This window comes from Monodelphis domestica, chromosome 2 (assembly GCF_027887165.1).
Source record: "Monodelphis domestica isolate mMonDom1 chromosome 2, mMonDom1.pri, whole genome shotgun sequence".
NCBI classification, from domain to species: Eukaryota; Metazoa; Chordata; class Mammalia; order Didelphimorphia; family Didelphidae; genus Monodelphis; species Monodelphis domestica.
The window spans coordinates 31,834,165-31,861,795 of record NC_077228.1 but is presented as its reverse complement, the minus strand read 5'-3'; the positions used below and the strand labels follow the sequence as shown (position 1 = coordinate 31,861,795).

Here is a 27,631-nt window from a genome sequence, read left to right as displayed (position 1 = left end):
CAATAGCGGAAATTCTCTCCAGCTAGGCCACCTTTCTGCCTACCAGTCCGGGACTCCCAGGACTCAGAGCTGGGCGGGACTGGGGCAGTCATGCATTCCGACTTTTTCCCATCTAGAGAAACGGAGGAAACCGGAAGAGGAGAAGCAGCACCCAGCTTCTGTGAACCTCGAGCGTGCCCACGCCCTCCCTCAGTCTCCCCCTCTACTCAATGGGTCGGTTGCTGAATAGGGCCAACTGTCCGGACCAGCCCTAAGAGCACGCCCTTCCGCCCTTAGCCCCGCGCCCCGCGGTCTGTCCTGCAGGGGGCAGCAGGGGCCTGGGCCCAAGGTTGGCCGGGGGGCGGGCCAGGGTGGGTCTGGGCGGGGCGCATTAAAAGGCGGCTCTGGGCGCGGGGTTGCTCAGGTGAACCGCCGCGGCCCAGAGATCGGTTCCTCTGCACCTCTGCGCCCTGCCCCTGGAGGCGTTGGTCCGACCCCCAGCCCCGGTGCCCTTGCCTGTTCCTGCTCTAGCTGCAGCCCCCCGGGGGCCCTGACCAGGTGCGGGAGGGCAGAGGAGGGGGCAGCTACTGGATCTGGGGCGGGGGGAGGGGGCTGATCTGGGAAGGAAGGGTCGCCCCCCTGACTGTGTCCCTGGCTTTGCCCCCAGGAGCCAAGATGAGCTGTTTTAGCTTCCTGAAGGTCATCATGATCATCTTCAACTTTCTCATCTTCGTAAGTCCTGAGGGCTGTGGGAAGGGGAGGGTCCTTCAGTGACTAGAGCCTGGGGGATAAGGGCCTCGTTTCACGCCCTCCCCCCGGGGTTGTGGCCCTCCTCTGGCCTCTGGGGCCGGAGATATGGGGAGGAGGAGGAGGAATGATGGGCTGAAGGGAGAAACCCAAGCTGGGCTACCTGGCCAGCTCTCCGCCTAGGGGGAAGAGCCCTGGAATCTCAGGGATCCTGTTCTTAGAGCTGGAGGGTCTGGGGGGACCTCTGATCAGCTAGAGGAAGGAAGGGAGCTTCGGACTTGGGACTGGAGTTGGGAAAGGGACCTGGGGGCAAATTCTTGCTCTAAAGTATTCTAACGGGAGCGAATCCTTCAGTTAGCTCCTCAGTAAAATGGGGCTTATTGCACTTGCACAGTCCAGCCCCTCCCCCATCTCTAAAGCAAAGGGATCGATGAGTCACCTTTAATGGGGAAACCGAGGCTCAGCGGGCACAGGAATTTGGCCCACGTGAGGGGAGACACTTTCCTAGAGAGTCAGATGAAGGCTTGTGCAGCCCCTCGGGCTCTCCGGGAAAGAGGCCAGATTCCTCCGCGGTTTCCCCGGGACCTTCCCCCCAGAGCCTTGTCTCCTCCGCCCCCCCCCCCCCTTTGTAGCCCAGGTGGATAAAGCTTAGCCCTGCCCTCCCTATGGAGCCGGGGCAGAAAAGGGGAAGGACACATCCTGGAGGGAGCGAGGGAGTTGGGGAAGGTTTAGCACCCTGAGGGACCGGAAGACCTTCAGGAGTTGGGGATTGGGTGGGGGGAACAGTGGAGTTAGGCTAAAGAGAAGAAAGGCAAGCTGGGAGTAGATTGTTGAGGACCTTGAGTGCCCCAGCCATTAGAGCGGTGGTCCATTAGCCCCTAATCGCCCCCCCCACACACACACACACACACTCGCAGCCTCTGAGCCAGAGTAGGAAGGATGGAGTGTAGGGAATGGTGCAGGCAAGAGGAGATGCCGGGGAGAAAAGCTGATCCGGAGAGCCTAGAAGTGTTGAGGAGAGAGAAGGGGAAGAAGCCTCTGAGGCAGTGATTGCTATGGCAGGAAGGGGCTGCATTTCTGGGACATCTGCTCTTCCGGCCCCTTGGAGGACCTTGGCATCTAATTGGGTGTGGGGGGGCAAGAGAGAGGGAGGAATCAGGGCATCCTGGAGGCTAGGGAAGGAGAGCAGCCCTGGCCTCTGAGACAGAGTAGAAATGATGAAGGAGCTGCTTTCTTTTTGTGCCCTTCGGTCTGAGGTATGGGCACAAGAACTAAGTGGAAACTTAAAATTAAATTCCTTACCTTCTGCCTTAGACTCAGTATTGGTTCCGAAGCAGAAGAGCAGTAAGGGTTGGACAATAGGAATTTAAGTGACTTGCCCAGGGTCATACAACTAAAAAGTGTTTGAAATCAGATTTGAACCCAGGATAGTTGATCTCTAATCCTGGCTTTCAATCCACTGAGCCCCCTCGATGCTCCCTGGTATCATAGACCTTCAGCTAGAAGGGATCAAAAAGACCATTAAGTCCATCCCCCTCATTTTATAGTTAAGGGAAACTGAGGCCTAGAGGTTTAAATGATTTGCTCATCGTCACAGAGAGATCTGAACTCAGATCTTCTCCCTCAGTAGTCAGGTTTCCTTCCTCTGCCTCAGCTCACAAAGAAAGATAACATAGAGGGAGAAGAAAAAGGGGTCTAGGAGGGAGTCTTGGGAGGACATGCCCAATCAGAGAGTGGGCGAGAAGAGTCAGCCAAGGAGACTGAGAAGGAATAGTCAGACAGTTTGGAGGAGAACCAGGAGAGAGAAAAAAGCATCCTAAAGGAGAGGATAGTCCAACCACATCCAGAAATGGAGAGGTCGAGCAGAACGAGAAATACAAGAAGGTCCTGGTGTGTATGTGAAGGGGGAGAGGTGCTGGGAGCTTGGGGGGATGTTAGGGTGAAGGGGAGACCAGAGAGGCAATGCTGTGCTGTGTCCCTCCCAAAAGAGGAGCCAGCTGGAGAGGCTGTGCAGCCCCGGGAGAGGATGAGGATGGAGGAAAGGCCATTCCTAAGCTTGGAGGGAGAAGGCTCAGCCCGAGAGGGCGGCAGGGAGTAGAAACCAGCCTACAGGAGTTGGGGGGTGGCATGAGGTAAAGAGGAATGGAGGAGGGCGGGGGCAGCCTTCTCAAGCTCTGGGAGGGGGAAGGAGTCCGTCCATCTGCCCTCCCCCACTGCCTGAGGTCTCTTGGACCCCAAGACTCCCCAGTCGGCCAGGGCTGGTGCTGATGTGTGAGGGCTCTGCGGAGTGGGGACTTCGGGGATCCGGCCAGCTTTCTGCTCCTGTGAGGCAGGCAGGCAGGGGCTGCTGTCCCCATTTTATAGATGAGGAAGCCGAGGGACCCTGGTAGACAGTAACCGAGGCTGGATTCAAGCCTGGGTCTTCTCTTTCCCACTTTAGCGCGTTCACCTGGCCACACTCGTGACCGTGACCTTGTCGGGCAGTCTTAGGGAGAGGAGCTCAGGCAGCAGGGGAGGGGAGCCAGAGCCGGGTAATGAGGCAGCTGTGCTCCCCTGGCAGGCAAGGCAAGGGGCTTCGGAGGTGGGTGGCTGCCCCTTCTCTGGGCCCTCGGGGGAGGCCAGGAGTGGAGCAGGGCCCCTCTGGGTCTCTGGCCCAGCCAGGGTTAAAAGCAGATCCGGTTTGCCCTCGGAGCCAGAGGGGAAGAACAGGATTCCGGGCTCCCTTGAAACCTGACCTCCGCGCCTCTCGGTTCTTTTCTTTCTCAGACAAATATATCGTAATCTAGCTCAGGGCCCACCCAGCTAGTGCCCGGGCAAACTTCCTCTTGTCACCAGCTCCGAGCCTGGGCGGCCCCGAGTGTCCGCCAGAGCCGGGCCTCCATTTCCCCGGCTGTGTCCGAAAGGTGCTGATCTGGGCCTGGGCATGCCAGGAAAAGGGGAAAGCAGGTGTCGGTCCTGGGAGCTGGCCCCGAGCCCAGCCCCCTCCCTCACTGGACAGAAGTGGAAACTGAGGCCCGGAGAGGAGAGAGAGTGAGCCAAGGCTTCTCCAGACTTGACCCGGGGCTCTTCCCGCTTCTCGAGCCACTTCACCTCGGTTTCCTCACCTGTAAAAGGGAGAGACTAGCTCCTGCCTTCTGTTCTTGGCTGTTTGGAGCCGAGCGCACCTTGGAATTCCAGCAAGGGCATTTGGGTTCTGGAGGGCAGAGATGGGTCTTCTGACCCAGGCCCTGCCTCTGTTTCTCTGGTGTGTGACCCCCTGCAGCCCTCCCAGCGTGGAGAGCTCCGTAGTCTCTGACACTTTCCTTTGGACTGGCTCGAATTTGGGTCTTAGCTTGGGAGGCAGCCCCGGATGGCGCGTGCAGAGAGGAGATGGCTGAGGGCGCTGGTCAGATCCAGGCCACACAGGAGGGGGGGTCGCCCAACAGAGCCGGAAATATCCGCCCAGAGAATAGAAGCCATATTTGGGGGGACATGATGGGGGGTTCCAAGTATCAGAAAAACTGTGCCGTGGGGGAAAGCCGCAGAGGCTCAGAGGATGGCTGTTAAGAAGAACTTCTTAACCCAAGAACTCCCAGACTGGAACGGGCTGCCCAAGGTGGTGAGCTCCCTGTCACGGGGAGGTTTGTTAACGTTAGGGGAGATCAGAATGTTCGGGCAGCCCCGAGGAGCAGAGGGGGGCAGGGGCAGAAGCAGCAGACGAAAGCCCTCCGGTGAGGGATGCTCTAGAGACCCTTCCCGCACAGACCGGCCCCGGCGGCCAGGTGATGCCCACAGCTCGGAGATGCAGTGATTCTGTGGGGTCAAAGCGGGTCGGGAAGAGTCCTAAGCAAGTCGCTTCATCGCTGCCTGCCTCAGTTTCCTCACCTGTAAAACAGGGATAATTATACCGCCTGCCTGCCCCTGGGGTGGTCGGGAGCATGGAATGAGCCGTTTGCAGGGTGCTGCGCTCAGCGCCTGGCCCGTAGTCGGCTTCCGTCTGTGCGTCTCCCCCGAGCGGCGGAGGCTCGGCCGGACGCGGAGCGGCCTGACTGGTCCGGAGCCTGGAGGATGCTGGAGAGGCCTCCAGCCTTCACTGGGCCCCTTTCTGCCCCCAGCTCTGCGGCGCCGCCCTGCTGGGAGTGGGAATCTGGGTGTCTGTGGACGGCCCCTCCTTCCTGAAGATCTTCGGCCCCGTGTCGGCCAGCGCCATGCAGTTTGTCAACGTGGGATACTTCCTGATCGCGGCGGGCTGTGCCCTGCTGGTGCTCGGCTTCCTGGGATGCTACGGGGCCCAGAAGGAGAGTAAATGCCTGCTGTTGACGGTAGGGACCCCCAGGCCCGGGGGAGGGCAGGGCCGGGAGGCTGCTGGCCTGCAGAGAGCCCGGGTGGGATTCAGCCGGACCCTCCCCTCCCCCTCTGCTTCCCCAGTTCTTCTCCATCCTCCTGATAATATTCATCGCCGAGATAGCTGCCGCGGTGGTGGCCCTGGTCTACACCACCATGGTGAGTCCGGTGGGAGGGCGGGTGGCTCCGAAAGGAGCAGAAAGGGGCCCTATGGGGCCTCCGGGCCCACCTTCTCACTCCGTAGAAGAGGAGGCTGAGCCCAAAGCGGGGCTGGGATTCCAGCTAAGGGGGGGGGGGGGGGGGGGGGGGGACCTTCAAGGCTAGCAGGGTGTGCGGGGGAGGGGGACCCGAGAGGCGGGGCATGACCCCGGCTGGCCCTCTGTGAGGGCCAGATTGGGGGGGCGGGGGGGGCTGTGGAGGGGTGGACGTGTCCGTGGGCCTGGGCCTCGGGGAGCGGGCGGGGCGAGGGGCGGGAGTGGGGAGCCAAGAGCCTCTCTCTCCAGGCCGAGAACCTGCTCGGGACGCTGGTTGTGCCTGTGATCAAGAAGGACTACGGCAAACAATCAGACATCACCCAGATATGGAACAGCACCATGGACGGGGTAAGTAAGGGCCCTGCTCTCATTGGGGCACACAGGCCCCGTCCTTGGGAAGGTGTGCCCGGGCACTACGGACCTCTGGGGGTCCCTCCATCTGCAGGGGGCACAGCCCTGTCGACATGGGGGTGCATGGGGGGGGGCCCTTGGTCTGAGGGGTGAGGGTGGGCTCCCTCCCCCAAGCCCTGAGTGGCCCTTCTCTTTCCCAGCTCAATTGCTGCGGCTTCAACAACTACACGGACTTTGAGGGCTCCCCGTTCTACCAGACGGACCATCTCTTCCCCACCCCCTGCTGTGGCAATTACACAACCCCTTGCACGGCAGAGCAGGCCTCCAAAGCCTCTGTCCGGGTAGGGGAGAGGGCGGGCAGCCTGTGGCCTCCGGCTTCACCTGGGGGGTGCCGGGGGGGGGGGGGGCAGGGCCAGCCCAGGGGGGTCTGGCTCTGGTGGGGGGAGGCGGCGCTCGAGGGAGGCCCGCGGGTGCTGGGGGGGGGGGGCAGGGCCAGCCCAGGGGGGTCTGGCTCTGGTGGGGGGAGGCGGTGCTCGAGGGAGGCCCGTGGGTGCCGGGAGGCCTGGAGTGCCAGGGAGGGGGTCTGGCTCTGGTGGGGGGAGGCGGCGCTCGAGGGAGGCCCGCAGGTGCTGGGGGGGGGGCAGGGCCAGCCCAGGGGGGTCTGGCTCTGGTGGGGGGAGGCGGCGCTCGAGGGAGGCCCGCGGGTGCCGGGGGGCCTGGAGCCCCCCCCCCCCCCCATCCTGCCCCTTCTCATCCCCGCAGGGCTGCTTTGATCAGCTCTTGAAGGACATTCGCACCAACGCGGAGGTCGTGGGTGGCGTGGCGGCCGGCTTCGGGGCCTTCGAGGTGAGGCTCGCCGTGGGCTGGGCTAGGCTGGCCCTGGGGGGTCGCTTGGGGGGGCCCAGAGCAGGGGGTGGGGGGCTGTCCCCAGCCACCTTGCCTCTCTCCCTGCAGCTGGCCGCCATGGTGGTGGCCATGTACCTCTACTGCAAGCTGGACAAGGCCTGAGCGGACAGCGTGGGAGGGGCAGGTGGACCCGCCGGTGATTGGCGGGTGATGGGATGGACACGCGGATCCAAGCTTTGAACGGGGCTGAGCCGGCCCTGGGCCCCGGCCATCTCCCCCTCCCCCTCTATCCTTCCGTTTGGGGAGGGGCCCGGGGCCGCCATGAAGGCTCTGGGGAGTCGCCGCCCTCTAGGCCTGGGGTGTGGGGAGGGGCTGCCGGAGGAGATCCGCAAACTTGGGGCTTTGGATTGTACAAAAATAAAGACTTTTTTCCATTTGCCCGCCTGGTCTGGTCTCCGGAGGGGGATGCCCGGAACGCCCCCCGGAGGGTGCGGGGCAGCCTCACCCCTCCCAGCCCCACAGCCCAGCTTTCTCTCCTTGTCTCAACCACAAACACTTTTATTGTGGCTCGGCGGGCCCGGCCTGGGGGAAGGGAACCAGGATTTGGACACGATCCAGGCTGGGATCCTGGCGCCGCCGGGCCTCTCTTCCGGGGTCTTCCAGAAGGGAGGTGTCCTGTTCCACCCCTCCGTGTAGCACGTGGGGAAACTGAGGCACCGACGAGCACGCCCCAGTCCTAGAAGGGAACAGATGCCGAGCTCCGTGCCAGGCACCCTGGGAGAGGCGCTCTCATTGCTCCCGTTTTACAGACAGGCCGGCGCGGTTCAGTGACTTGCCCGGGGTCACAGCCCGGCTTCGGGCTGGCTAGCCTGGGTGGAGGCCGGGACGAGGGCTCCGGGAGGTTTCACAATAAGGGCCGGGCTGGGCCCTGGAGGCGGCCAGTGTCCATAGCACGAGGGAGGTGCTGCTGGCCCCCGCCCAGCCGCCCCTTTTCTCAGCTCGGGCTCCCAGGGGGACTTTGGCCTCGGCTGCCCGGCCTCCCCAGGGCCTGGGCATTGAGCCGGAACGCCATAAAAATACCAGGCTGCCCGGGCCGGCTTGGCCCTCGCCCCGCCTGGCATGGCTGGCGTTTCCTGGGCAACCGGGAAGTGGGTCCCTCCACTGGGTGCACCCCGGAGACCCATCGCCAGGCCCCGGAGAGCCGCCGCTTCCTTGTCGGAGCCGGCTGGGCTTGGCAGAGAACCTCCAAGAGGAACTGACCCAGGCAGAAGAGGCTCGGGGTGCGGGAAGGGCGCGGGCGGCCACCGTTACCCGGCAACGGCCCAGCTGGCTTGACCGGTTCTCCCATCTGGGCTGTCAGTTTGGGTCTCTCCGGCTGGCTCTGGCTCAGGCCAGCCGCTCTTTCACCCTCTGCCCATGCCAGGAAAGGCCCGTCCTGGGGTCTGCCCAGAAGGGGGTTCACCGGCCCCCCTCCCCCTCCCCTGCCCAGCAGCCCTTGTGCCAGGAGCTGATTTGCCTGGGCTTCGGCAGCCCCAGAAGGACCCGCCCCCCCAGCACCCACAGGTGCCAGGAGCTGCAGGACGTGCAGTGGGTGGAGTGTTTGCCAAGGGCTTGATTTGATGGAGAGCCGAGAGGCGGTGGGGGGGGAGGTAAAACGGGCAGCCGAAGGGGGAGCTCGGAGAGTCCCAGGCAGGGAGGCAGGAACCGCCCTGGCGTCCGGCGCCTGGTCTGGAGGGTTTGCCATTGGCGGGCTGGCTGACCTCTAAGACCTCCTTCCTCTCCCCTGGGCTGCCCCCCCCCCCCCCCCCCGGCTTCAGGCACTGGAGTTAGGGGGGAGGACGGCTGGGCTGGCTGGGTGACCCTGGGCAAGTCCCTTCACCCCCACTGCCTAGCTGTCCCGCTCTCCTGCCTTAGATCCTATCCAGGGAAGGAGTAAAACAACGGTGGAGTGGGGGATGGGGGTGCCAAGCTGGTCCAGAGAGAGAACCGGCAGCCCAAGTGGCCAGATGGAGTCTGTCCCTGCTCTAGCGACTACTGACTCCTCAGTGGAGCCGGAAGAGACCCCAGAGATCCTTGTGTGCACTCTTACAGGTGGGGAAACTGAGGCCCAGAGCTAGAAAGGGACTTGCCCAAAGCCACCTCCCTAAAGACCAGAGCCCAGATACTCTGCCGCCCCAGTTGGGGGGCTTTACACGGAGCCCCCTCCTTTCCTAAATGAGGAGGGGCAGTCAGGGTGGTGTCCCAGGTCCCCCCAGGTCCCCCGGCACCCCCCAGTCGTACCTATTGGACAGCGTCCATGGCTAATGGTCCTCCATGGCTCTCGGGCCATGACAGCCTTTGCTCTCTCCCCACCCCAGGCTCATGGCCAGTCACACTGTCACTGACCGCTCGCCTTTGGGGGGGAGGGGTAACACTCATGAACCCCGGCTTGGAGGCCTGCAACAGGGAAAAGCCACGGAGAACCTCGTGTGAGGGAGACTGAGGCAGAAACTCTGCCAGGATGTGGCCAGAAGGGGAGATTCTCGGGGAACTGCGGCTGACCTTGGAGCGCTCCCCCGCTAGGGGCACCCCCAAAGTAAGTGTGAGGGCCCGCCGTGTTGGGTGGCTGTCCCAGCCCTTCCCATCCACCAGCCTCCTCCCCCAGGACATGGAGGAGCTCCCCAAGCCTCTGCCTGTCCCGCAGCTGGTGGACATCACATTTCTGTGTGGGTGCCGGCGGGCCCAGCCCCCCATCCTCTGACCTCTGGCCCCTGCCCACCCGCGCCCTACATGGCCTGGGGAAGATGAGGCGGCGGCTGGGCGGGGTCCGAGGGTGAGCTCACAGCTCTGTTCACCCTTGACCGCGGCATCTTGGGGAGGTCACCTTCCCGTCCTGAGAATTCAACAAGGAAGGATCCAGAGCCGCACCACAAATCATAAAAACTCTATTAGACACGTTTATGGGTGTCAGGCAGGAGATCTGGGCAAACAAGCCATAAACGGCCCTTCCTTGGGGCCTGCCGTGACCTCCGAGGATGGTCTGCGCTGCCCGCCTCCCCCATCTCTGCCCTCTGCCTCACTCTGGCTCCTGTGCCCGCACCCAGCGTGCCCCGAAGGCTTTTTCCTCAGCCCTGGGCTCCGGGTCCTCCCTGTGGCTGAGCCTCCCTCACTTCCTGCCTCCACCGTCCCAGTGACCCTTCCCCAAAGCTCTGGCCCCCCGGGGGCAGGATCGGGCCTTGGCTTCCCTGGCTCTTCCCCTCCCCGGGCCTGATCTCTGCCCGCTGCCAAGCGCCGACCGGCCACCTGGCCCTTCTCCCCTCTCTGCTCTTCCTCCGTGTGCTGCTCAGCCGCCCACATCCTCGCCCTCGGCCCAGCCTCCCCCCCCCAGCCCCCAGACTCCTCTGCTTGAAGACCTCCAAAGCGGGAGGACCCACAGCACCCTCGGGCAGCCCACCCCGCTCGGGGACAGCTCTTGGCTCCTGACTGCAGGCCTTGCCGCGCCACACCCGTGACCCCATGTGCCTTAGTTATGCCCTCCGAGGAATGGGCACGCGGAGGGTGGGGACCGAGGAGCAGAGAGTGGGGCTGGGAAGAGGCGTGGTAGGGTACGGCCTCAGTCACTGAGTCACGCGTCCCAGCCCTTTACCGGGGGCTCCCTGGATTCAGCCCTGGCCCAGCGTGACTCAGTGACCTTCCTTATCCGTCCCCAGGCTGGCCCTCCCTGGCCGGCCGCTCCTTCCACTTCCTGCACTTGGGGCTCTCCTGTTTCCTGAAGATGCTGGCTGAGTCACCTGAGCGGCAGCCTCGGGCCTTTGTGCCCCCGGGAGGCCGGGCCGAAGGGGACCTGGAAACAGGCAAGCCAGGGCTTGTCAGGCACCCTTGGCTACCCCGGTGGAAGGAGGTTGTTAGGGGAAGTCTCCCAAGACGGAGCAGGTGGAGGGCCTGGGGGTGCCCCGGGCTGCTCCCCCCTTCCCTGCAGCCAGCCTGGAGATGCTGTCCCTGCCCAGAACGGCAGGCTGCAAACATTCCGGCCGCCCAGCCCTGCCAGGGAGGAGCCCGTCAGCCCCCTGGTGGCCGCGCACCTTCCCAAGGGGAGCCCTCGGAGCGGAGACGGGGGTGCCAGGGGGTCCCCCCTCCTAGGACCCGGAGGCCGTTAGCGTTTATGAAACAAGCTGTTCTGGGCGGGTGCCAGTGGGGTGCCGAGATCCCAGAGAAGGCGCTCACCGTCCGGTGGGGAGAGCAACATGCAAAGCAGTGTGTGCGGGAGGATCTGGAAATAAGCCCAGAGGGAAAGCACCGACACCGAGGGGGGTTGGGCAAGGCTTCCTGGGGGGCGCTCCAAGGGCGCATCCGTCCATCGGGCCTGGCGTGAGAGGGAGCCAGTGCAATCTACTGAGTGGGGGAGAGGACTTAAACCGGGGATGGGTGGAGTGGGGAGACTGGAGGCAGGCCAGCCCCCCCCTTCACCCCAGCAGCTGCTGCCTTAGTTGGCCTGCTGAGCCCACCCAGTGCTGAAGAGGACCCCTGAGGGTGCCAGAGACGGGAGGAGTAGTGGAATGACAAGGGGCCAGGGAGGAGAGGGCGCCCCACGGTGCCGAGGCTGCAGGGAGGCCTGCAAAGGGCCGCCCGAGGATCCTTGGGGCCTGGAGAGCAGTTGGGGCCGGATGATGGCGGAGTCAGGAGAGAGGAGAGAAAGCGGAGGCCCGGCTGCCTACAGAGGGCAGCCCTGCGGGGGAAGGCCGGGAAGGGCTTTTGGAGGGGCGCCGAGGGTAGGCCCTGAGGGAGGAGCCCCGAGGCACCAGGGGTTAAACTAGGTGAAGAGGGAAGAGGAGCCAGGGCGAGGCCGGCTGTATAGGAGGGAGGGAGGGAGGGAGGCCGCCTCTTCACGCGTGACGGCGAAGGAGGGGCAGAAGGCCCGTAAGGAGCCTGCCGAGGGACGGTGCGCGGACAGGGGAGGGAGCACAGGCTCTCCCAAGCGGGGCTGTGAAACACAAACCTTCAGTGGAGCCGGGCAGAAGGTTCGTGAGATCTTGTCAGGAGTGGAGGAGTCAAGAGAGGGCAGTGTAGAGCCCAACTGGCCTGGTCCAGGAAGGCGCCTCAGCAGAGGGCCGCCGAGACTGGGGGGAGCGCAGGCGGACCGAGGGAGGGGGACAACCTAGAGGCGGCGACAGTGAAGTCTAATATGGCTGGCATGGGAGACTGTGCCACGGCGGGGGCTCCGGGCGATGCTCTAACGGGGTTCAGGCAGGAGATCCAGGCAGCGGCACAGAAGGCCCCCCACCTATTACTGGCCCGGGAGCTCAGTGGTCAGAGCGGGATCTGGCCCGAGTCCGAGCTCCACCAGACAGACCACTCCTGCTCCATTTCCTCACCTGAGGTCCCTGCTGTCCTGTCTGGGGTTCCATCTAACAGATCATGGCAGGGGTCCGCCTGGCCACCCACCTCCCTCCCCCACGGCTCCCAAGCAGACGCACAAAGGCTCACACTCACGAGCGTTTTCTCCTTTTTTAATCAATCAATCGTCAGTTTATCCAACTGGACAGCAGGCTTGCGGCCTCAGAGCAGAGGCAGCCCTGCCCCGGGCGATCTGGGCCTGTGGGGAGGTCAGTTCCTGAGTAAGAGCCAAGAGCTGAGGACCTCTGCGCCCTCGAGAGGGGGCAGCCACCTCCCTGGACACTCCGCACAGGGAGGAGCTGAGCGTTCCCCTCCCCCCGCTGCCTCAGTCACCCCAACAGTCTCCTGTGGGGGCGGGAGGAGGAAAGGAGGGGAGAATCTGGGACATTCAATAAATAAGTTAGACTCTGCACCCCGCACGCCTCCCATGAGGCCCAGCCTTGGCTCCTGTCTCGGTCTGGTGGAGGGTGAAGCTTGCGGCCCCAGCTGTGTTGTTTCGGGCCCCCCAGAGGCTCCTTGGAGAACCCCAGGAAGAAAATAAATAACCCCCCAGCTAGGGGTGGGCTCGGGCCAGAATTGGAGGGGCATCTCCTCCCTTTCCCCCTCCCTGAGGAGTTAGTAGACAGTCTTGGGTTAAAAGCGGATGGGGTTCCAGGCCTCTGGAGAGGCTGATGGGAGTGTGGGCTTCGGGGGGCATCCCCGGGCCCAGCCTGGCAGGCGGCTCCCTCATGTCTGCTCCATGGCTCCTCCGGGCCCCCCGCCTTCCTCCTTTGCTGGTGGCTCCAAGAAGATGGGGGTCACTGATGGTGGCTTCTTCACCCTTAGAGGAAACGGGGTGGACAGGGTTCAGGGGGGCCTCAAGCTCTCGGAGCTCCAACCCATTTGTGAGCAAGAATCCCTGTACATGTCCCCAACAGGGGTCCCAAGCCTCTGCCTTAAGAAAAGGATAGGATGGGCAGCTGGGTGGCTCTATGGATAGAGACAGGAGGTCCTGGCTTCAAATGTGGCCTCACACACGTCCCAGCTGGGTGACCCTGGACAAGTCACTTGACCCCCATGGCCTAGCCCTTCCCAGTCTCCTGCCTTGGAACCAATACCCAGAGTGGATGCTAAGATGGAAGGGAAGGGTTTCAGAAAGAGAAGACGAAGCCAGGGACGTCCCCCTGGCGGGCAGCTCTGGGAACGAGGCGGCTCGGCCCGACCTTCTCTAGGCTCGAGAGCCTCCGGAGTTACTCACGAGTACGGGGAGGCTGGGACGCCCACCACCAGGAAATGATTCTTCTTCCGGAAGAGTCTCCACAGGCCCCGGTGGTTGCCTCGGACATCCAGGTCCCAGATGTGCAGGCACTGTGGGCAGAGAGGGAGTCTGGTCAGGGCCGCCTCCACACACCTGCTCCCCCAGCCTTGCCTGCAGCCCAGCTTGGGATGGAAGGTCCAGGGAATGATTCTGAGGGAGGGGGCGGGGTTCAGACGGGGGTCCCTACATGGGCAGAAGGGCTCCAGGCTTTCCTGGCTCTGGTGCCTGGCAGGGGGCACGAGTGGGTACCTTGGCAAGCTGGGTCCACGTGGTGAAGTCATTATCCTGTTCCATGCGGATGAAGGTCACGTACGTGCGGCCCTCCGTATCTGGCACGAAAGAGTCCTCGCACGGATCCTTGCTGTGGTCGAGGACCTCGGCCTCACTGGGGAGCAGCGCTCACAGATCAGGGCCAAGGCCTGGCTCCTCCCCCCCCCCCCCCCAACACGAAGGGCTCGTACCTGAGCAGCCGAAGGACTTCTGCCTCATAAGCATCCTTCTTCAGGCTAGAGGGAGGGACAGCATGGTCAGGGGTGACCCTGGGCTATTTGGAAACTCCAAGAGGGGGCTTGGGGCACCCCTCCTCCCCCCAGCCCTCACCTGTCCACATTCCGGAGCTGGACGCCAGGGACGGTATTGAATTTGTGCTTCTTGAAGTAGGCCTCCTGTGGGACAACGGTCAGGGCTGGGGTGATCTGTCTAGGCAACCTTCCTCACCCTCCCCTCAGAGCGGCACCGTGGGGACCTCGGGGTAACGGAAGGATCCCTTCCACTAAATGCCTCTCCAGCACAGCTGAGCAAGCTAGCATCCAGGTGGGGAAGAGTCCTGGATAAAGGCTGGTTCCAGAGCCCCGAGGGCAGGGCAGGCTGAGCCAGCCACCAGAGCCACCCAGAGGACTGGCAAAGGAGGGCAGGGACCTGGAGGGACACCTGCCACATCTGTTTCTGCTGATGATAAATCACAGCAGTGCACAAGTGGGTGGGTCTCCATCCCAGAAGAAAAGAATTTCTCTATTCTCGGGTTACCAGAGGAAAATGAGGACAGAAAGTTTCCTTGAAAAAAGAGAAACAGTGCTTCAAAAAAAAATAGATGAAGGGAAAGAGAGGAGGAAGGCAGGCAGCTCTAAGAATGTGACCCAGAGAACGTCAGGAACTAAGCACTAAGTAAGCCTGGGATTCTTCCCAGGGGGAGGAAGAAGGAGACACCAGACCATCTTGGGAGGAGACTGCTTCTGGGACTCCAAGGAATAAGGATCAAGTAGAAGTAGGAGCCAGGAAGGGTCAGGAGGATATGGTGTCCCTATCCTGGCCACTATCTGTCTGCCTGAGAAAACAAGTTCAAGGTCCCCCATGGACCTTCCCAGATATTACTTCTGATTCACACAGGGACAACAAAGGAACCCTGGAGGCACTAAACCCCCACTTCTGCCCCTTGAAGGCTTCTGAAGCCCAAGAAGATGGTGCCTGACAAAGGTGGTGGGATTTTTGGGCCACAGCTAAAAATCCAGAATTGCTGGCCTCTGGGTCAGGGATGGAGTTCATCTCACAAGGGCCATTAAAAGTAGGCTGAAGAGGGTTTACATGGGAAGAGAGAGGGGAAAGAAAGCAAGCACATTTATCAAGTGCTTACTGTATGCCACACACTGTGCTAAGAACTATGAATACAAATAGGGAAAAAAATGGGATAATGCCAGCTCTCAAGAGGCTCCTCTTTCATTGGAAAAGACAACCCAAATAGGGGACTGCAGGGGCAGGGCAGACAGAATGATGTAGTGGCACCGTCTTCTTGTGATCTAAGAAGTGATCAGAGTGACAAGAATAGGGAATCATGGGGGAACCTACATGAATTAAGGCAGATAGAAGTCGGCAGAGCCCAGAAAACAACATTCACAATGACCACGGTGGCCACAGAACAATGAAAGCAGGACCACAGGCCACGCTTGCTGCTCCCCGTCTCCACCTCTGCAGGGGCACCAAAAGGTTATGGGACAGATTTAAAGACTTTTCCCACGTGTTAGCTTCACATCTTGCTAAAAGGCATCAGACAATGGAGTAATACCCATACACAAAATACACACACCAAACAGTGGAGCATCTAGATTCTTAAAGGAAAAGTTACCCAGGTTACAGGAGGAAATTATTGATGAAACTATACTAGCAGACCTCTGCTCCCTGCTCAGAACCAGATAAATCTAACCATAAAATAAGTATGAAAGAAGAAAATGAAGTGAATTTTAGAAAATTTAGATATTCTAGGCCTTTGGAGAGAATTGAATGGGAATATAAAGGAGTGTATCTTTTCATCAGTTGTATGTGGCACCTTCACACACAAAAAATGGCCACATATTAGGGCATAAAAACTTCACAATCAATGTCCTAATAGTTTTGCTGGGCTTTCACCTCACCCCCCTTCCTTTTCTTTAAAAATAATTTATTATAGGGGATGGTTATATGGAGGATGAGGGAAGAAGGAATACTGAGGGAAACCTTGGTGATAGAAGAAAGTGATAAAAACTTGTTTTCACTGAAAAAAGAAAAAGGGAAGACTTGATGGTCCTTTTGAGTACAGGAGCAAGGTGAGGAGTGAAGGGCCCTGAGGTCTGGAGGATTTAGCAGCAAGGCAGAAGGCAGAGTCCTGAGGGAGCAGCAGCAAGGCTGTGAGCATGTCCCTTTGCCCATCACCAAGTACACATCACTCAGTTCCTCCCTGAAGAACCTCTTCACTCACCAACTGCAGAAGGGCTCTTGTGCAGCAGCCTACTCAGACACTGTCATGGTCAGTGACACCCAATGGGAGGCAGCAGCAGCTCCTGGGAGACAAGTGGGGCAACTGTCCCAAGTCTGGCTGGCCGGCAGCCCCAGCAGGCAGGATGAGAGGCCAAGCTGCTCAGACCAGCTGCTGTTTGAAATGTCCCCTGTGAAGGATGACTGACTGCCTGGGAATCCAAAGTGGCTCTAATCAGCTGCTGCAACTCACACTGGCCTATGGCGAGTGCCATGAGCAGGAAAACAGGCAGTCACCACTTCTGTCAGCCACCACCCTACAGACCCCATGTTGCATGAAGAATACCTTGCCCAGTTTCCTTGGGGGTGAGCCCTGGGTGGCCCTTTGTTGCTGCAGAAACAAACACTCCTCACACATCAGGAGCCATTTTGTTAAGAGGGGAAGGGCAAAAACCAAGGGGGCCTCCCTTCCCCTGCCTTACTTAGATATATCAAATCTGGGACTCTAAAGAAAATAAAAGAATGTCAGAAACAAGAACTAGTAATTCCCAGGAAAAAATATCCGAGAAGAATGCCAGTGATAAAACTGATGGTCTTCGATACCTGTTCAAACCCTGCTGATTCTAGCCAGTTCTAACTAACAACTTCCTCCTTCTTGAAGATAGAAGAAATGAGGGAGGGAACTGCTGCTTTGGACCTGATCACAGCCAAAAGGAAAAGCAAGGGGAAATGAGAGGAAAACCCAGCAGAGTTTGACAAGGACCTGAGATTTTGAGAGAGATGATTTAAAATGTGTCCAGACAAACAAAGATTATGTAAGACCTCACACCCTAAAATTAGTCCTAGAGGGATGAGGCGAAGTTCCTAAGAAGGAAGCTCTGAAAATACAAATGATTCTGCTAAGAAAGGAGAAGGGAAGAGTTTATCTGAAGGAAGCATTGGAGATGTACAAGGCACTCAGTGACCAACTCAATCTAAAAAATACAGGGGATGAAAAGTCAAAATGTGGAAAACAAATAGAAAACCGAGGCCCAATCCTTTAAGGATTGTGCCAGAGGACAGGTGTTAGGAAGAACATACCTCCTCCCTCTTATTATGCAGAGATGATGAACTATGGGTATAAGATGTGGCATAACTCATTGAACATATCTGATCTGGCTTAGCTCTTTTTCTAAGAAGGCTCAATATGGGAGGAGGAATTATGTATCCAGAAATGACTGTTGGATAAAAAACAAAAGGCATCAGTAAAACTTTAGAAAAAAGAAAAAAGAATGGTATTCTAGGGTATGAAAGTCTAGAGGAAGCTGAGTCTGAGGAGGGATGCCAATGACAACAAAAAGGGACTTCTTGAGCAATACTGGAGTGGGGGAAAGCCCAAAGAAGGGATAGGATGCCTAGCTGGGGTAGATGAGACAAGGATCAGAGAATGGAAGGAAGGCAAAGCTCCTGGCTTATTTCCTGCTGCCTACAAACATGCCCATGTCTCACCCATCCTGAAAACCTTGCCCAGGGTCACTGAGCTAGGAAGTGTCTAAAAGTTCACATTTGAACCCAGGACCTCCCATCTTTGGGCCTGGCTCTCAATCTACAGAGCCACCTAGCTGCCCCCTTCCAGTTGCCTTTCAGACAGCTCGAACTGGAAAACTCAGTCATGTCCAAAACTCATTATCTTTTCCCCTAAATCCTCCTTGTAGAGGGCGCAGCCTTCCTCCTAGTCCCTCAAGCTCACCACCTTGAAATCATCATGGACTTCTCCTTACTTACTTACTAAATGGCCTCCTGGCCTCCTTTGGCCCCTCAGAATCTCTGTGTGCCTTCAAGGTGAGGCTTAGGACCTCTCTTTCACACAGGCTTCCTTGGTTCTCCTACCAGATGTCTCTGCTCTGCCTGCTCAGATGAGCTTCTACTGCCTTATCTGGCAATGTTTTCTCCAGCAGACTCGAAGGAACCCGAGGCCAAGGACAGTCTCATGCTCTCTCCTTGGCCAGTGCCTGGCACACAGTAAGTTCTCAATCAATGCTGACTGAAATGGATTCATCACACGGGGTCATGGCTCCCTTGCTGACTTGTGTGGACACAAGCATCTATCTCACTCACGTGGAAGTAACCATTCATGTTGAGGCCCACGATGCCAAAGTGGTAGGAACGAGAAACGTCAGGAATGATGCACTCGCGACCTCGGCGCTGCTCTGGCATCCGCAGCCACATGTCCCAATCCCAGAGCTGGGGAGAGGGAGGTCCCATGCTGTGACTCATCCTTGCCCCTTCCCAGCACCCTCCCATCCCTGCCCAGAGTGGTAGAAAAACTGGGGTATGATGGAGAAACTGAGACACAGTGAGAACACTAAGGCAGGATGGGGAAATGACCAGGTACAGGGTAAATGAGGTCACTGGAGCTGCAGTGAAGGGGGCTGGATAACAACGGGGGAGTCTTTTTTCAGGACCCCAGAAGGAGGAGGTATTTGGATCAGGGGCCTCACCTTCTCCGGTGTGGGCCAACGTGGCTCTAGTTCGTCCTTATACAAGGATTTCCTGAGCACCCAGCCCAGACCAGGCATGGTTTCCACTCGGTAGAGAAGGGCTGGGTCTTCCGCTGTGTGCTCATAGCCCTGGGGGGCCAGGCTAGACCGTCAATCCTGGTGGGGCTAAAATATTAACCCACCCCACATACCAAGCCTCTCTTCCCCCAAACCCTGACCCAGGCCAGGTCCCACCTGATCATTCCAGGCAGAGATACAGTAGACCGACTCGTCTTCCTCTAGCAGGTGGATGGATTGACTGAGGAAACTGAAAGGGATGGAGGGAAGGAGGTCCTTGAGCCTCAGAGAGGTCCTCCCCTGTCTCTGTCCAGTCCCCATAGTCTCAGTACATTTAGCTAGGAGGCCCATTTCAGCCCAGCCCAGCCCAGCCCAGCAGGGCCAGGCCAATACTGAAAGGAGGAACAAAGGCCTAGTCAGCTTGGGCACTCTTCTCCCTTCTTCTTGGGCCCCCAGAAGCCTTCCTTCCCTGCCCACTCCAGCTTGCTCTGCTCTCCTGAAGCATCTGGAGCCCAGCCACACCAGGTTCTGAGATGTCCCCCTGCCCCAGACTGGCCTGACCCTATGGCTCCAGGCTGCCCTGAGGAATGGGGACCCTGCTAGGCCAGCTACTAGGGCCATGACCAGAGACATAAGCCCTCACCTGAAGAAATCAACAGCAATGTCCAAGTCTTCTTCCAGGACCACAGCAAACTTTGCCTCCTGGGGACAGGATGGGAGATGCAAGGGGTTGGCAGAGCCTGAAAGGTGACTCTCATTCCTGGCATCCCCTGGTCCCAGGCAACAAGCAGCCTACTATTTCCAGTCAGGAACTCAGGGGTACTCTCCCCTCCCTTCCTGGGAGCTGTCCATACTCACAGGGTAGAGGTTGAAGGTGGCGGTGAGGCTGGCTTTATAGTGCTGGGTGGAAAGGAAGGCAAGAAGGCCCTGAGTAGGTGCCTGGCCTCTGCCCCTCCCTTACCCTACCTCTGTCTCAATCAGTACCTGGGACACTCGGGCATTCTTGATGCTGATGGGTGTGTGCTGGATTCCCTTCAAACCAAACAGGGCCACCACATCCATGGGCTCCTGGGGGGTGGAAGAGGCCAGTCAGTCTATTGAGCAGTCCTGTCCACTCATTGCCTCCGACCCCAACCTCCAAGAGGACCTCATGTCCAATCTAGCATCAATTACTGGCTCTACCTAGTTGGCTGCCAGGACCGAAACCTCTAAACTTTTGATGGCTTCAAACTGGGACTCTCCAAAGAGATGAACATCCATCTCTCTAACATTTGGAACCTCTAACCCAGCCTCCGGGTACCTTCCTGCCTCCACTCCTTCCTCTCCCAATTAAAGCCAAGTCTTATATATTTGTGGATTTAACCTCTACCACATTCAACCCACAGCCATTCCCCTTCATGTTCCCTTGAAGCCTCATGGACTCTCATCCAGATGGCTGAGATATCTTCCTAATTCAGCGTCCCTATCTTCCCCATCTTCCCCACCCAATGGCCAAAATAATCTTCCTGAAGTCCTTCCCTGACCAGGTCACTCCTATGTTCAAGAATCTTTGATAGCTCTCTACTGAGAGGAGTTAAGATGAGAGAACAATTAGATTCATTCAGAACCAGCTGAACTCAAAGAGCAGTCATGAGTAGCTCTGGGTCAGCTGGGGAGGTCTCCATGCCACTCAGGGCTCCAGGGATGGCTGCTTGGCCCTGATGCTCAACCATCTAAAGATGATTTGAATAAAGGCCAAAAGGTAGACCTGACCTGCTTCTCAGACTTGTAGATGGCCCCAGCTGGGACAGAGAAAACCTTCCAGACATTAGTCAGGCTCCAAAAGGGCCTCAAAGATAGCCTAAAGCAGAAGATAGTAACTGAGGAGGCTCCTGGGCTTAAACCAAAACTCTTATGCATTTAACCACATGGTTCTGATAAGAAGTGCAGAGGTTTTGCTGCAGACTACTGCCCCCAGAGCCAGGACACAAAAAAGATGAGGAACCTTCACCCCATGGAGCACTGAGCTACATTAAATGAGATGGAATTCACTAGGGATAAATGTCAAGTCTTGTAGTTGGAATCGTATGGACAGACAGCTTTTGTTTTGAAAAGCTTCTGGGGGTCTGAGTGGACTAGAAGCTCCATATGAATTAGCATGGTGATGAGGCTCCAAGAAAGCAAATGTGGAGTAGACACCCAATCCTCTCATCTTCCTGTCTAGGGTATCACCCTCCTTAGTACCCCAGGCTGGCAGCCTGGGTGTCATCCTTGACTCTTCCCTTAGGTTCAATCAGTTTCCAAATCTTATTTCTTTTGCCTTCCCAACATCTTTCCAAATGACCCCCTTCTCTCCTCTGACACTGTTCCCGCACCCTGGCACAGATCCTCATCCTGGACTCTAGTGCCAGGGGGGGCCTGCCTGCCTCGAGGCTCTTCCACTCCAGTCCCGCCTCCCTTCAGCTGTCCTGCCACATCTGCCCATGTTGCGCCCCCCCCCCCCCCCCCCGCAAACTCTAGGGCTCCCTCTTGCTTCCAGAATCAAACAAAAATGCCTGTTTGGGTTCAAAGCCCTTTGATCTGCTTTTCAGCCTCATTGCTCATGACTTCCTTTCCTGTACTTGGCAATGCAGTCCAACAGGCTTTCTTGCTATTCCCTTCTTCTACCCTGGTGCCTTTGCATGGGCTGCTGCTGCCTGGCATGCTGCCCCTTTTCTCTTGTCCCTCTCTGAATCCCTGGTGTCCTTCGAGGCTCAGCTCAAGCTCCTCCTTCTCCATGAGGCTTTCCCTGGTGCCTCCCCTTAAGATGGCCTGGCATCTACATGCATGTGCCCTGGAAGGCAGGGGTTGTATCACCAGGGCCCAACTGCAAATGATCCTCTGACCAGGCCATGCTGCTTGGGGCTCTGTATCTTCACTCCACTTTCACCCCAACCCTACCTCATAGTAGCCATCGATGAAGACCGTTATCATGTGGGGGTTCACACCCTGAGCAGAGAGGAGAGAACGCAGCATCCTAGGAGAACCAGGTAATGGGAAGCGATGTCAGCACTCCACAAAACACATTTCTAGATCACCAGTGCTTCCATCTCCTCCCTGAGGCTCTACCCAGATCAGGAGAGCTGTGGTTGGAGCTCACCTGTATAGGTGAGGAGGGCCAGCCCTCCCCCTGGGCTTCCCTTTTCAGAGGGGGTGAGCCCATCTCCCTCCTCTGGGCTCACCTGTACAGGTAGTTAGGCCGGTTTCCTGCAATGACTGCCACAGGCACATTGGCAACCTTATTGTTGGGGAGCTGTTAGGGGATGGGGGGAAGTAAGAATGAACAGAACTCAGCCCCACTGAGGCCTCTCCTCCCCAAAGGAAAAGGCTCCAGGATCAGGGAGCCTTGTATGAACTTTGAGTATGACCTGGGAATTATTCTTATTTCAGAGGTGAGGCTTATGGGAGGGCCTTGTGAACCAGGATGGGTAGGCATAGAAGGGGTGAGACTACACTGTTGGAGGGGATGTCCACAAGGAGGACCCAGACCCACCACTGTAGATTTGTACTTGTCTCCCTGTTTGTCCTTGATGGCCTTGGTCTGTTCCTCCAGCCCAAGTCCATCTCCCTCTCCCTCCTCCCTGAACAAGCAAGATTTGGCTCAGCTTCCATCTCCTGAGAGAACTCCTTCCCCCCGGATCCCTTCCCCGGGCTCTCTGCCCACTCACCGGGTCAGGGTTGAACTCAATGGGGGTAGGGTCCCCACAGCTGCACACACTCCCATAACCCTCTACTTTGCTGCAGAAGCGTTTTCGACGTCGGTTCAGCTCAGTGTCTGCCCAGTGACATTCTGCCTCTGAGGGGCATGGAAGGCATTTGGTCTGGGGCATCTCCCCTTCCCATCCCTCAGGCCAGAGGGCAGGAACTCTCCAGCCTCCAGAGCTCTATCCCCAGGTCCCAACACCCCCTGGGGCTCAGTCCAGGTATCCAGTAAGTTTGGGGTTCCAGGAATGCTTCTAGCCCCATGGATGTCAAACTTTCTCTTCCAGCTTCCAACATCCCAATCCCAGCCACAGCCACCCAGCTGGCTCCTGCCATTCCCCACCTTCAGCCGAACTCAGTGGGATGTCTGTCTTCAGCAGGATGGGTTCCCCCCATGAAGACAGAGTAGGCGATTTAGAGTGTTTCTCACCAAGGACAGCACCTAGTTGATGCAGGGAATGTGAGGAAAAAGACCCAACTCTTGGCCTTAGGCACTCTAGGATCCTCCTTCCTGACTGGTCCCCCTTGCCCTGTTCTGGCCTCTCCCAAGGCTTCTCTGCAGCCTCAGCTGCCCTCCCTCCCCCTCCCCCCCAGGCCCCAGGCCAGTCCTCGGGTGGGTGAGAGGGGAGGGGCAGTAAGGCAGAAGCTGGTGTCTTACCTCCCTTTCGGCTGACAAAGGCCCACGTATCCCGCCAGCCCAGCATCGGGCCTGCTTGGCTGCCCAGGCTCCGAAGGAGGGCCTTTGCTGTATCTTTAAGATGAAATGAGCCCTCGTCCTAGGGGTCAGAATGGGTCTGGCATGAGCCCCCTGAGCCTCAGAGACGGCCCGTTCCCATACTCTGGCTCCTTCCCTGCGCTCAGACCAGCAGAGGCCAAGACCATTAGGAGGCTGGCTTAGAACCAAGGACAGGGCAGGCATACTGACCTTGACGGTACAGATGATCACCCGTCCAGGGGCCACCATGTTGAGGAAGAGAACCATGGCCTCATCTTCATGGGGGGAATATGTGTCAAACACCCTTTTTGCCATCACATGGCCCTGAGGAATTGAGTGGGGAGGAGCCAAGTGAGGCTCCAGCGCCCAGCTACAGGGCCCCAATCCCCCAGCATGAGCCAGGTCTCACCGTGGCCTGGTTGAGAACAATGACATGGATGCCTCTTCCCTGCTCCCGAGCCTCATCTTCCAGGACCTGTGGGGTTGAGAACCAGCGAGAGTGAAGCAGAGGCTAAAGGATCCCTGCCCATATTTATTTTACAAATGGGGAAACTGAAGCCAAGAAGGTGAAGTGAGTTGCCCGGGGTCCCAGTTTGTAAAGAGCATGATTGACAGAATTTGAATCCAGCTCTCCTGCCTCCAGTTCTTTGTCCTGGTCTGGCATCCCTATCCTTTGCAAACAATGAGCAGCAATGACTTTTCGTGATGTAGTGGGGAGGGATAATGCCCAAATGGGAAAACTTACATCTAAGCTCTCTGCAAACACTTTAGGGAGCTATGGTAAAGCAGACTGTTCTCAGCAGCATTCATCCCATGACTACTGCTGCTACTACTTTCTAATCCTAATCCAATGTGCTATATGATCCTGGGCAAGGGACTTATTCTTCCCCATTTCTATCTCATATAGCCCAGTGGCCTCCTTAGAGGGATCCCAGTCAAGGCATCCCTCCCCCTGACCATGTTCCAAAGGGGGCCTTTTGGCTGCTCCCCGACATGCGTTGCACTCCCATCCCAGGGCCTCTGCCAGGTTCTCCTTCCTTCCTGGAAGACACTTCCCTCTCACTCCTGCCTCTCAGAGACCTCGGTGGCAGCAACAGCACCACATCCTCAGTGAACAGACTTGTTCCTCCTTCCATTTATACAGAGGAAGAGCCTGAGGTTCCCAGATGGGAAGGAGTTACCCTGCCAGTTAGGTCAGAACTCCTGCCTCCTGCTGTCTCATTTCTCCTCCTAAGGTGTGAGCAGGGCCTAAGCCTTCTTCCTATCTACTTCCCTCTAGAAGGTGCTGGCCCCTCAGTCCTGCCCTCCTAGACCTCTGGGAAGGTCTCCCAGATGGTGGCCCCCAGGCTCTCCCCAGGCCCCTCCTCCTCCTGCAGCTCCCCTGATGTTACTTTACTGGTTTTTGTAGATAAGGGCTCCCTGGCCAGGTAGGGGATTCCTCAAGAATCTGCTGGCCCAAGGTCTAACCCTCAGGCTATTTCACTGGGCAAATTCCCTCTTAAACTGCCAGGGTCTTCCTGGAGGTGGGCAGCTTAAGGGTGGATGGATGGGGCCTAGGACCCAGAGTGAGTGCTGGCAAGGTCCCCCCCACTCACCGTGGTGCCGTCCACAGCCACATAGACTTTGCTCCTGCTTGAGTAGACCTCAACGTCCAGCACCCTGTGGGGGCCGGAGGCACCTCGCCTTGGGGGATCCTGGTGTTGCAGCGTCTCTTCTAGGGGACAAGGGAAGAGGTCAGGCTCCCCCCCATCCCCTCCAACACCCCTCCTCAGGCTTGACCCCCCTCCACAGCAGCCCCCTCAAACCATAGTCCTGCTCTGACTCCAAGTCCTCGCCATCCTCACTGACAGCTCTGCGTGTGTCCAGGATCAGCTTGATGTTCACGAGGACCGTGATGAGAAGAAAGAGCACAGCTCCGGTCTGCGGGAGAAGGGGCAGCTGCAGGGGGCAGGCGGGCAAAGGAGGGGGAATCCCAGCCCCCTGGGCCACCTTCTTGGACTCAAATGTGTGTGGGGAGGCGGGAAGGGGGGATAGAGAGCTCCAGGGATCGTTAGGGACCAGCCTTGGGCGGCTTTCCCCCTCCCCCTGCGGCTGCTACAACTCGGCTTTCCTGCTTTGTAGTCCCCTCAGCCAGAATAGGGAGGTCCCCTTGGCCTTGCCCCTCCAGCTGGACCACCCCCCCAGCTGAAGGGGCGGGGCCAGGTCGGCTGCTTCCACCTCACCTGGCAGAGGCGCCGCACCAAGCGCTGGTTCGTCAGCCGGTACTTCCAGGCCAGGTACCAGCCCCGCTTCTTTCTGGCCCCGAAGGGCTTCCCCGAGGGCCCGGGTTTCCACTCGTCCATGCCCGGAGTGGCCGGGGCCGGACTCCTCACTGGGGCCTCCCAGGGACCCCAGTCATTGCACCTGGGGGCGTGCGGGGGGCGGGGCGTGAGGGAGCGGGCCCCGCCGGACAGCCCGGTCTTGGTCCCAAAGGCTCCCTGAGGAGGGAGGGGGCCTGCAGAGCGTGCGTGCTGGCCCCGCGCTGGGAAGCCCAGCCTTAGCCCCCAAGGCTCCCGAGGGGACCCTGCAGTGGGCGCGGCCCGCCCCCCCCAGCCCCAGCGACACCCCCTCCCGCGCCCCCTCCTTTTCCCGTGCACTCACGGCCGACAGGGGGCGCCCGCCCAGCGCAGCCCCGTGCGGCCCTGCAGGCTCAGGGTCGACAGCAGCGGCAGCGGCGGCGGCAGAGGCAGAAGCGGATGAGTCCCGAACTAGCTGCCTTCTCCATGCTGCTTATCGGTTCGGTTCGTCTCCGCCCCGTCGCGCCGCTTCCGGTTTCCGCTGGGTCAGAGGCCGGGGGAGGGCGGGACTTAAACGGGCCGCGGAGCGGAAGGGGGAGGGGGAGAGAAGAGGAGGCGGAGCCTGAAGGAGTTGCCAGAGCCCGGCCTCCCGAGATCTCGCCGCGGGGGCGGGAACTAGCAACCCTGACCCGAACCTAACGAACAGGCAGGGAAACTGAGACTCGAGGAGTATGGGGAAGGGAAAGTAGCTCCGTAACGAGCCCATGGGCAGGCGCCATAGTCCTCAGGGCGTTGAGGGGCTCCGAGCCTGCACCCCCCCAAATTTGGTTCTTCATCTCCTGGGATGATGGCGCATACCCAGAACTAGTTACCACGGCAACCAAGCAGCCGTTCTTTTCCGGGTTTAACGCGTGATTCAGGGCCAGGGCCCCGGCGAAGGCATACCCAGGCGGGGTCCGTGGCAGCCCAAAGGCTAGAACTTCCCACCTTCCGCCCGGCCCCCGTTTTACACAAGAGCTGGGGTTCCTGGGGGCTTCCCTGCAAGGGGAAGTGACTTGTTCAAGGTCACACGAAGAATGCCTGCCGGTCCCACTAGTACTCTTATCTGAGGCCAATGGTGAAGAAGGTCTTATCACCCACCCAAAAGGGCTGGGTGTATGGAGCTGGTCTTCAGAGCAAGCTTAAGGGGCTCCAAGTAGGAACTGGAGGGCAGTGGGGGCCAGCCTTGGAGTCAGGGAAATCCAGGGTTCGAATCCTAACCCAGAGTCACTTCCGAATTGTGTGACAAGTCCCTATAAGCCTCAATTTCCTCATCTATAAAATGGAGATAATCCCAAAAGGACTTCACCACCTCACTGGGGAGTAACTTGACTTAAGGGAAATACCAGTGTAGATGACATGCCCTGCAAACGCTAGGGCTCTGTGGTAGAAAGATGCAAAATCAGAATCCCTCTTACTGCCTACCTCCTGATGGAGTTCAGATGCAGAAGATTTGCATTTGTCCATGTGGCCAAAGTGAATTTGTTTTGCTTATCTCGGTTTATAAGGAAAGAGGACTTTCTTTTTTTAAAACTTCTAACTTCCTTCTTAGTATCAATTCTAAGAAGAGGAGGAAGGGCTAGGAAGTGTCGGAGTTAGATTTGAACCCAGGCCCCCTCCCCCAACTCCATTAAAAAAAAAAAGAAATCAAGGGTTGAAAAGATAGAGCTCCAGTAATAGTGATGTACATTTTAAAAAAGAGAAGAAAGAATAAAAAGTCATGGGAGGAGGTTAAAACACACAGACAGAAGAGAGCAGGAGGACCAGAGGGCATCATGGGCAAGCAGGCCAGCATTAGAAGGAGCTGATAGGAATGTTTTATGTACTTTTTTTTGTTAAAGGCCACCAGTTTCTTAGAGAGACCAATTATTTCATATGCAATCCTCTTTGCCTACAGAATGTTAATGGTTAATTGTTCATGTTAATTAGTATTTGTCAAGCACAGAATAGCTCTCTATACATATGTACATACATATATTTTAAAATCCATGGTTCCACAATTTTAACAAGAAGGTAGCATTTTATAAAGTTCTTAAACCTTTTTTTAGACATTCAGTTTAAGCTTGCCTGAATGTCCTCCCTTTTTTACTCAGGCAGGGTGATTTCCAGTTGGCCCTAAGTACCTCACTGCCTCTGTTAGTTGATGGGGAGGATCTGGGGGAGAAGACTTGCTTGACATTCCTTACTTTTTATTTTTAATTTTCTTTGGGTTGAGAAAGGCCTTTGTAAGCACTAAGATGGGTAGTAACCAGTGAGAGTTTTATAAAATGATGTCTACTTGTCTGCTCATAGATAGTCTGTAGAGGGTAGACAATATTGCCAGAGAGTCCCACCTCAGACATGGGCAAGTCATTTAACCTCTGCCTCTGTTTTCTCATATGTAAAATAGGTATACTAATAATATGAACACAGAGTCATAGAGTCATTGTGAAAATCAATGGGATAATAAA

At 58.0% G+C, this 27,631-nt stretch overlaps 2 protein-coding genes across 2 annotated transcripts; one reads left to right on the top strand and one right to left on the bottom strand.

The window, feature by feature from the left end:
* Positions 1–383: 383 nt before the first annotated feature.
* Positions 384–6,934, top strand: TSPAN1 (tetraspanin 1). The gene is made up of 8 exons (XM_056815204.1): positions 384–537; positions 647–711; positions 4,821–5,027; positions 5,134–5,208; positions 5,553–5,651; positions 5,855–5,995; positions 6,417–6,500; positions 6,609–6,934. The coding sequence occupies exons 2-8, from the start codon at positions 655–657 to the stop codon at positions 6,660–6,662; spliced, it is 717 nt and encodes a 238-aa protein (XP_056671182.1). The 5' UTR covers positions 384–537; positions 647–654; the 3' UTR covers positions 6,663–6,934.
* Positions 6,935–11,970: 5,036 nt separating this feature from the next.
* POMGNT1 (protein O-linked mannose N-acetylglucosaminyltransferase 1 (beta 1,2-)) lies at positions 11,971–25,983 on the bottom strand. Its single transcript, XM_001375432.4, has 22 exons — positions 25,507–25,983; positions 25,089–25,269; positions 24,672–24,786; positions 24,462–24,580; positions 23,276–23,341; positions 23,077–23,190; positions 22,810–22,927; positions 22,495–22,593; positions 22,118–22,245; positions 21,632–21,702; positions 21,351–21,426; positions 19,416–19,499; positions 19,290–19,331; positions 19,075–19,133; positions 18,609–18,681; positions 18,375–18,503; positions 17,992–18,117; positions 13,771–13,835; positions 13,632–13,676; positions 13,420–13,555; positions 13,111–13,220; positions 11,971–12,693 (listed from the first exon to the last, which is right to left on the bottom strand). The coding sequence occupies exons 2-22, from the start codon at positions 25,206–25,208 to the stop codon at positions 12,600–12,602; spliced, it is 1,989 nt and encodes a 662-aa protein (XP_001375469.2). The 5' UTR covers positions 25,209–25,269; positions 25,507–25,983; the 3' UTR covers positions 11,971–12,599.
* Between the last annotated feature and the right edge of the window lie 1,648 nt (positions 25,984–27,631).

Coding starts and splice junctions, on each gene's coding strand:
- TSPAN1 (XM_056815204.1), top strand. CDS start 655: ATGAGCTGTTTTAGCTTCCTGAAGGTCATCATGATCATCTTCAACTTT. Junction 712..4,820: donor TCTTCAACTTTCTCATCTTC/GTAAGTCCTGAG, acceptor TTCTGCCCCCAG/CTCTGCGGCGCCGCCCTGCT. Junction 5,996..6,416: donor CCTCCAAAGCCTCTGTCCGG/GTAGGGGAGAGG, acceptor TCATCCCCGCAG/GGCTGCTTTGATCAGCTCTT.
- POMGNT1 (XM_001375432.4), bottom strand. CDS start 25,208: ATGGACGAGTGGAAACCCGGGCCCTCGGGGAAGCCCTTCGGGGCCAGA. Junction 23,191..23,275: donor TTGTTCTCAACCAGGCCACG/GTGAGACCTGGC, acceptor TCAATTCCTCAG/GGCCATGTGATGGCAAAAAG. Junction 13,221..13,419: donor CGTGGACCCAGCTTGCCAAG/GTACCCACTCGT, acceptor CTCTGCCCACAG/TGCCTGCACATCTGGGACCT.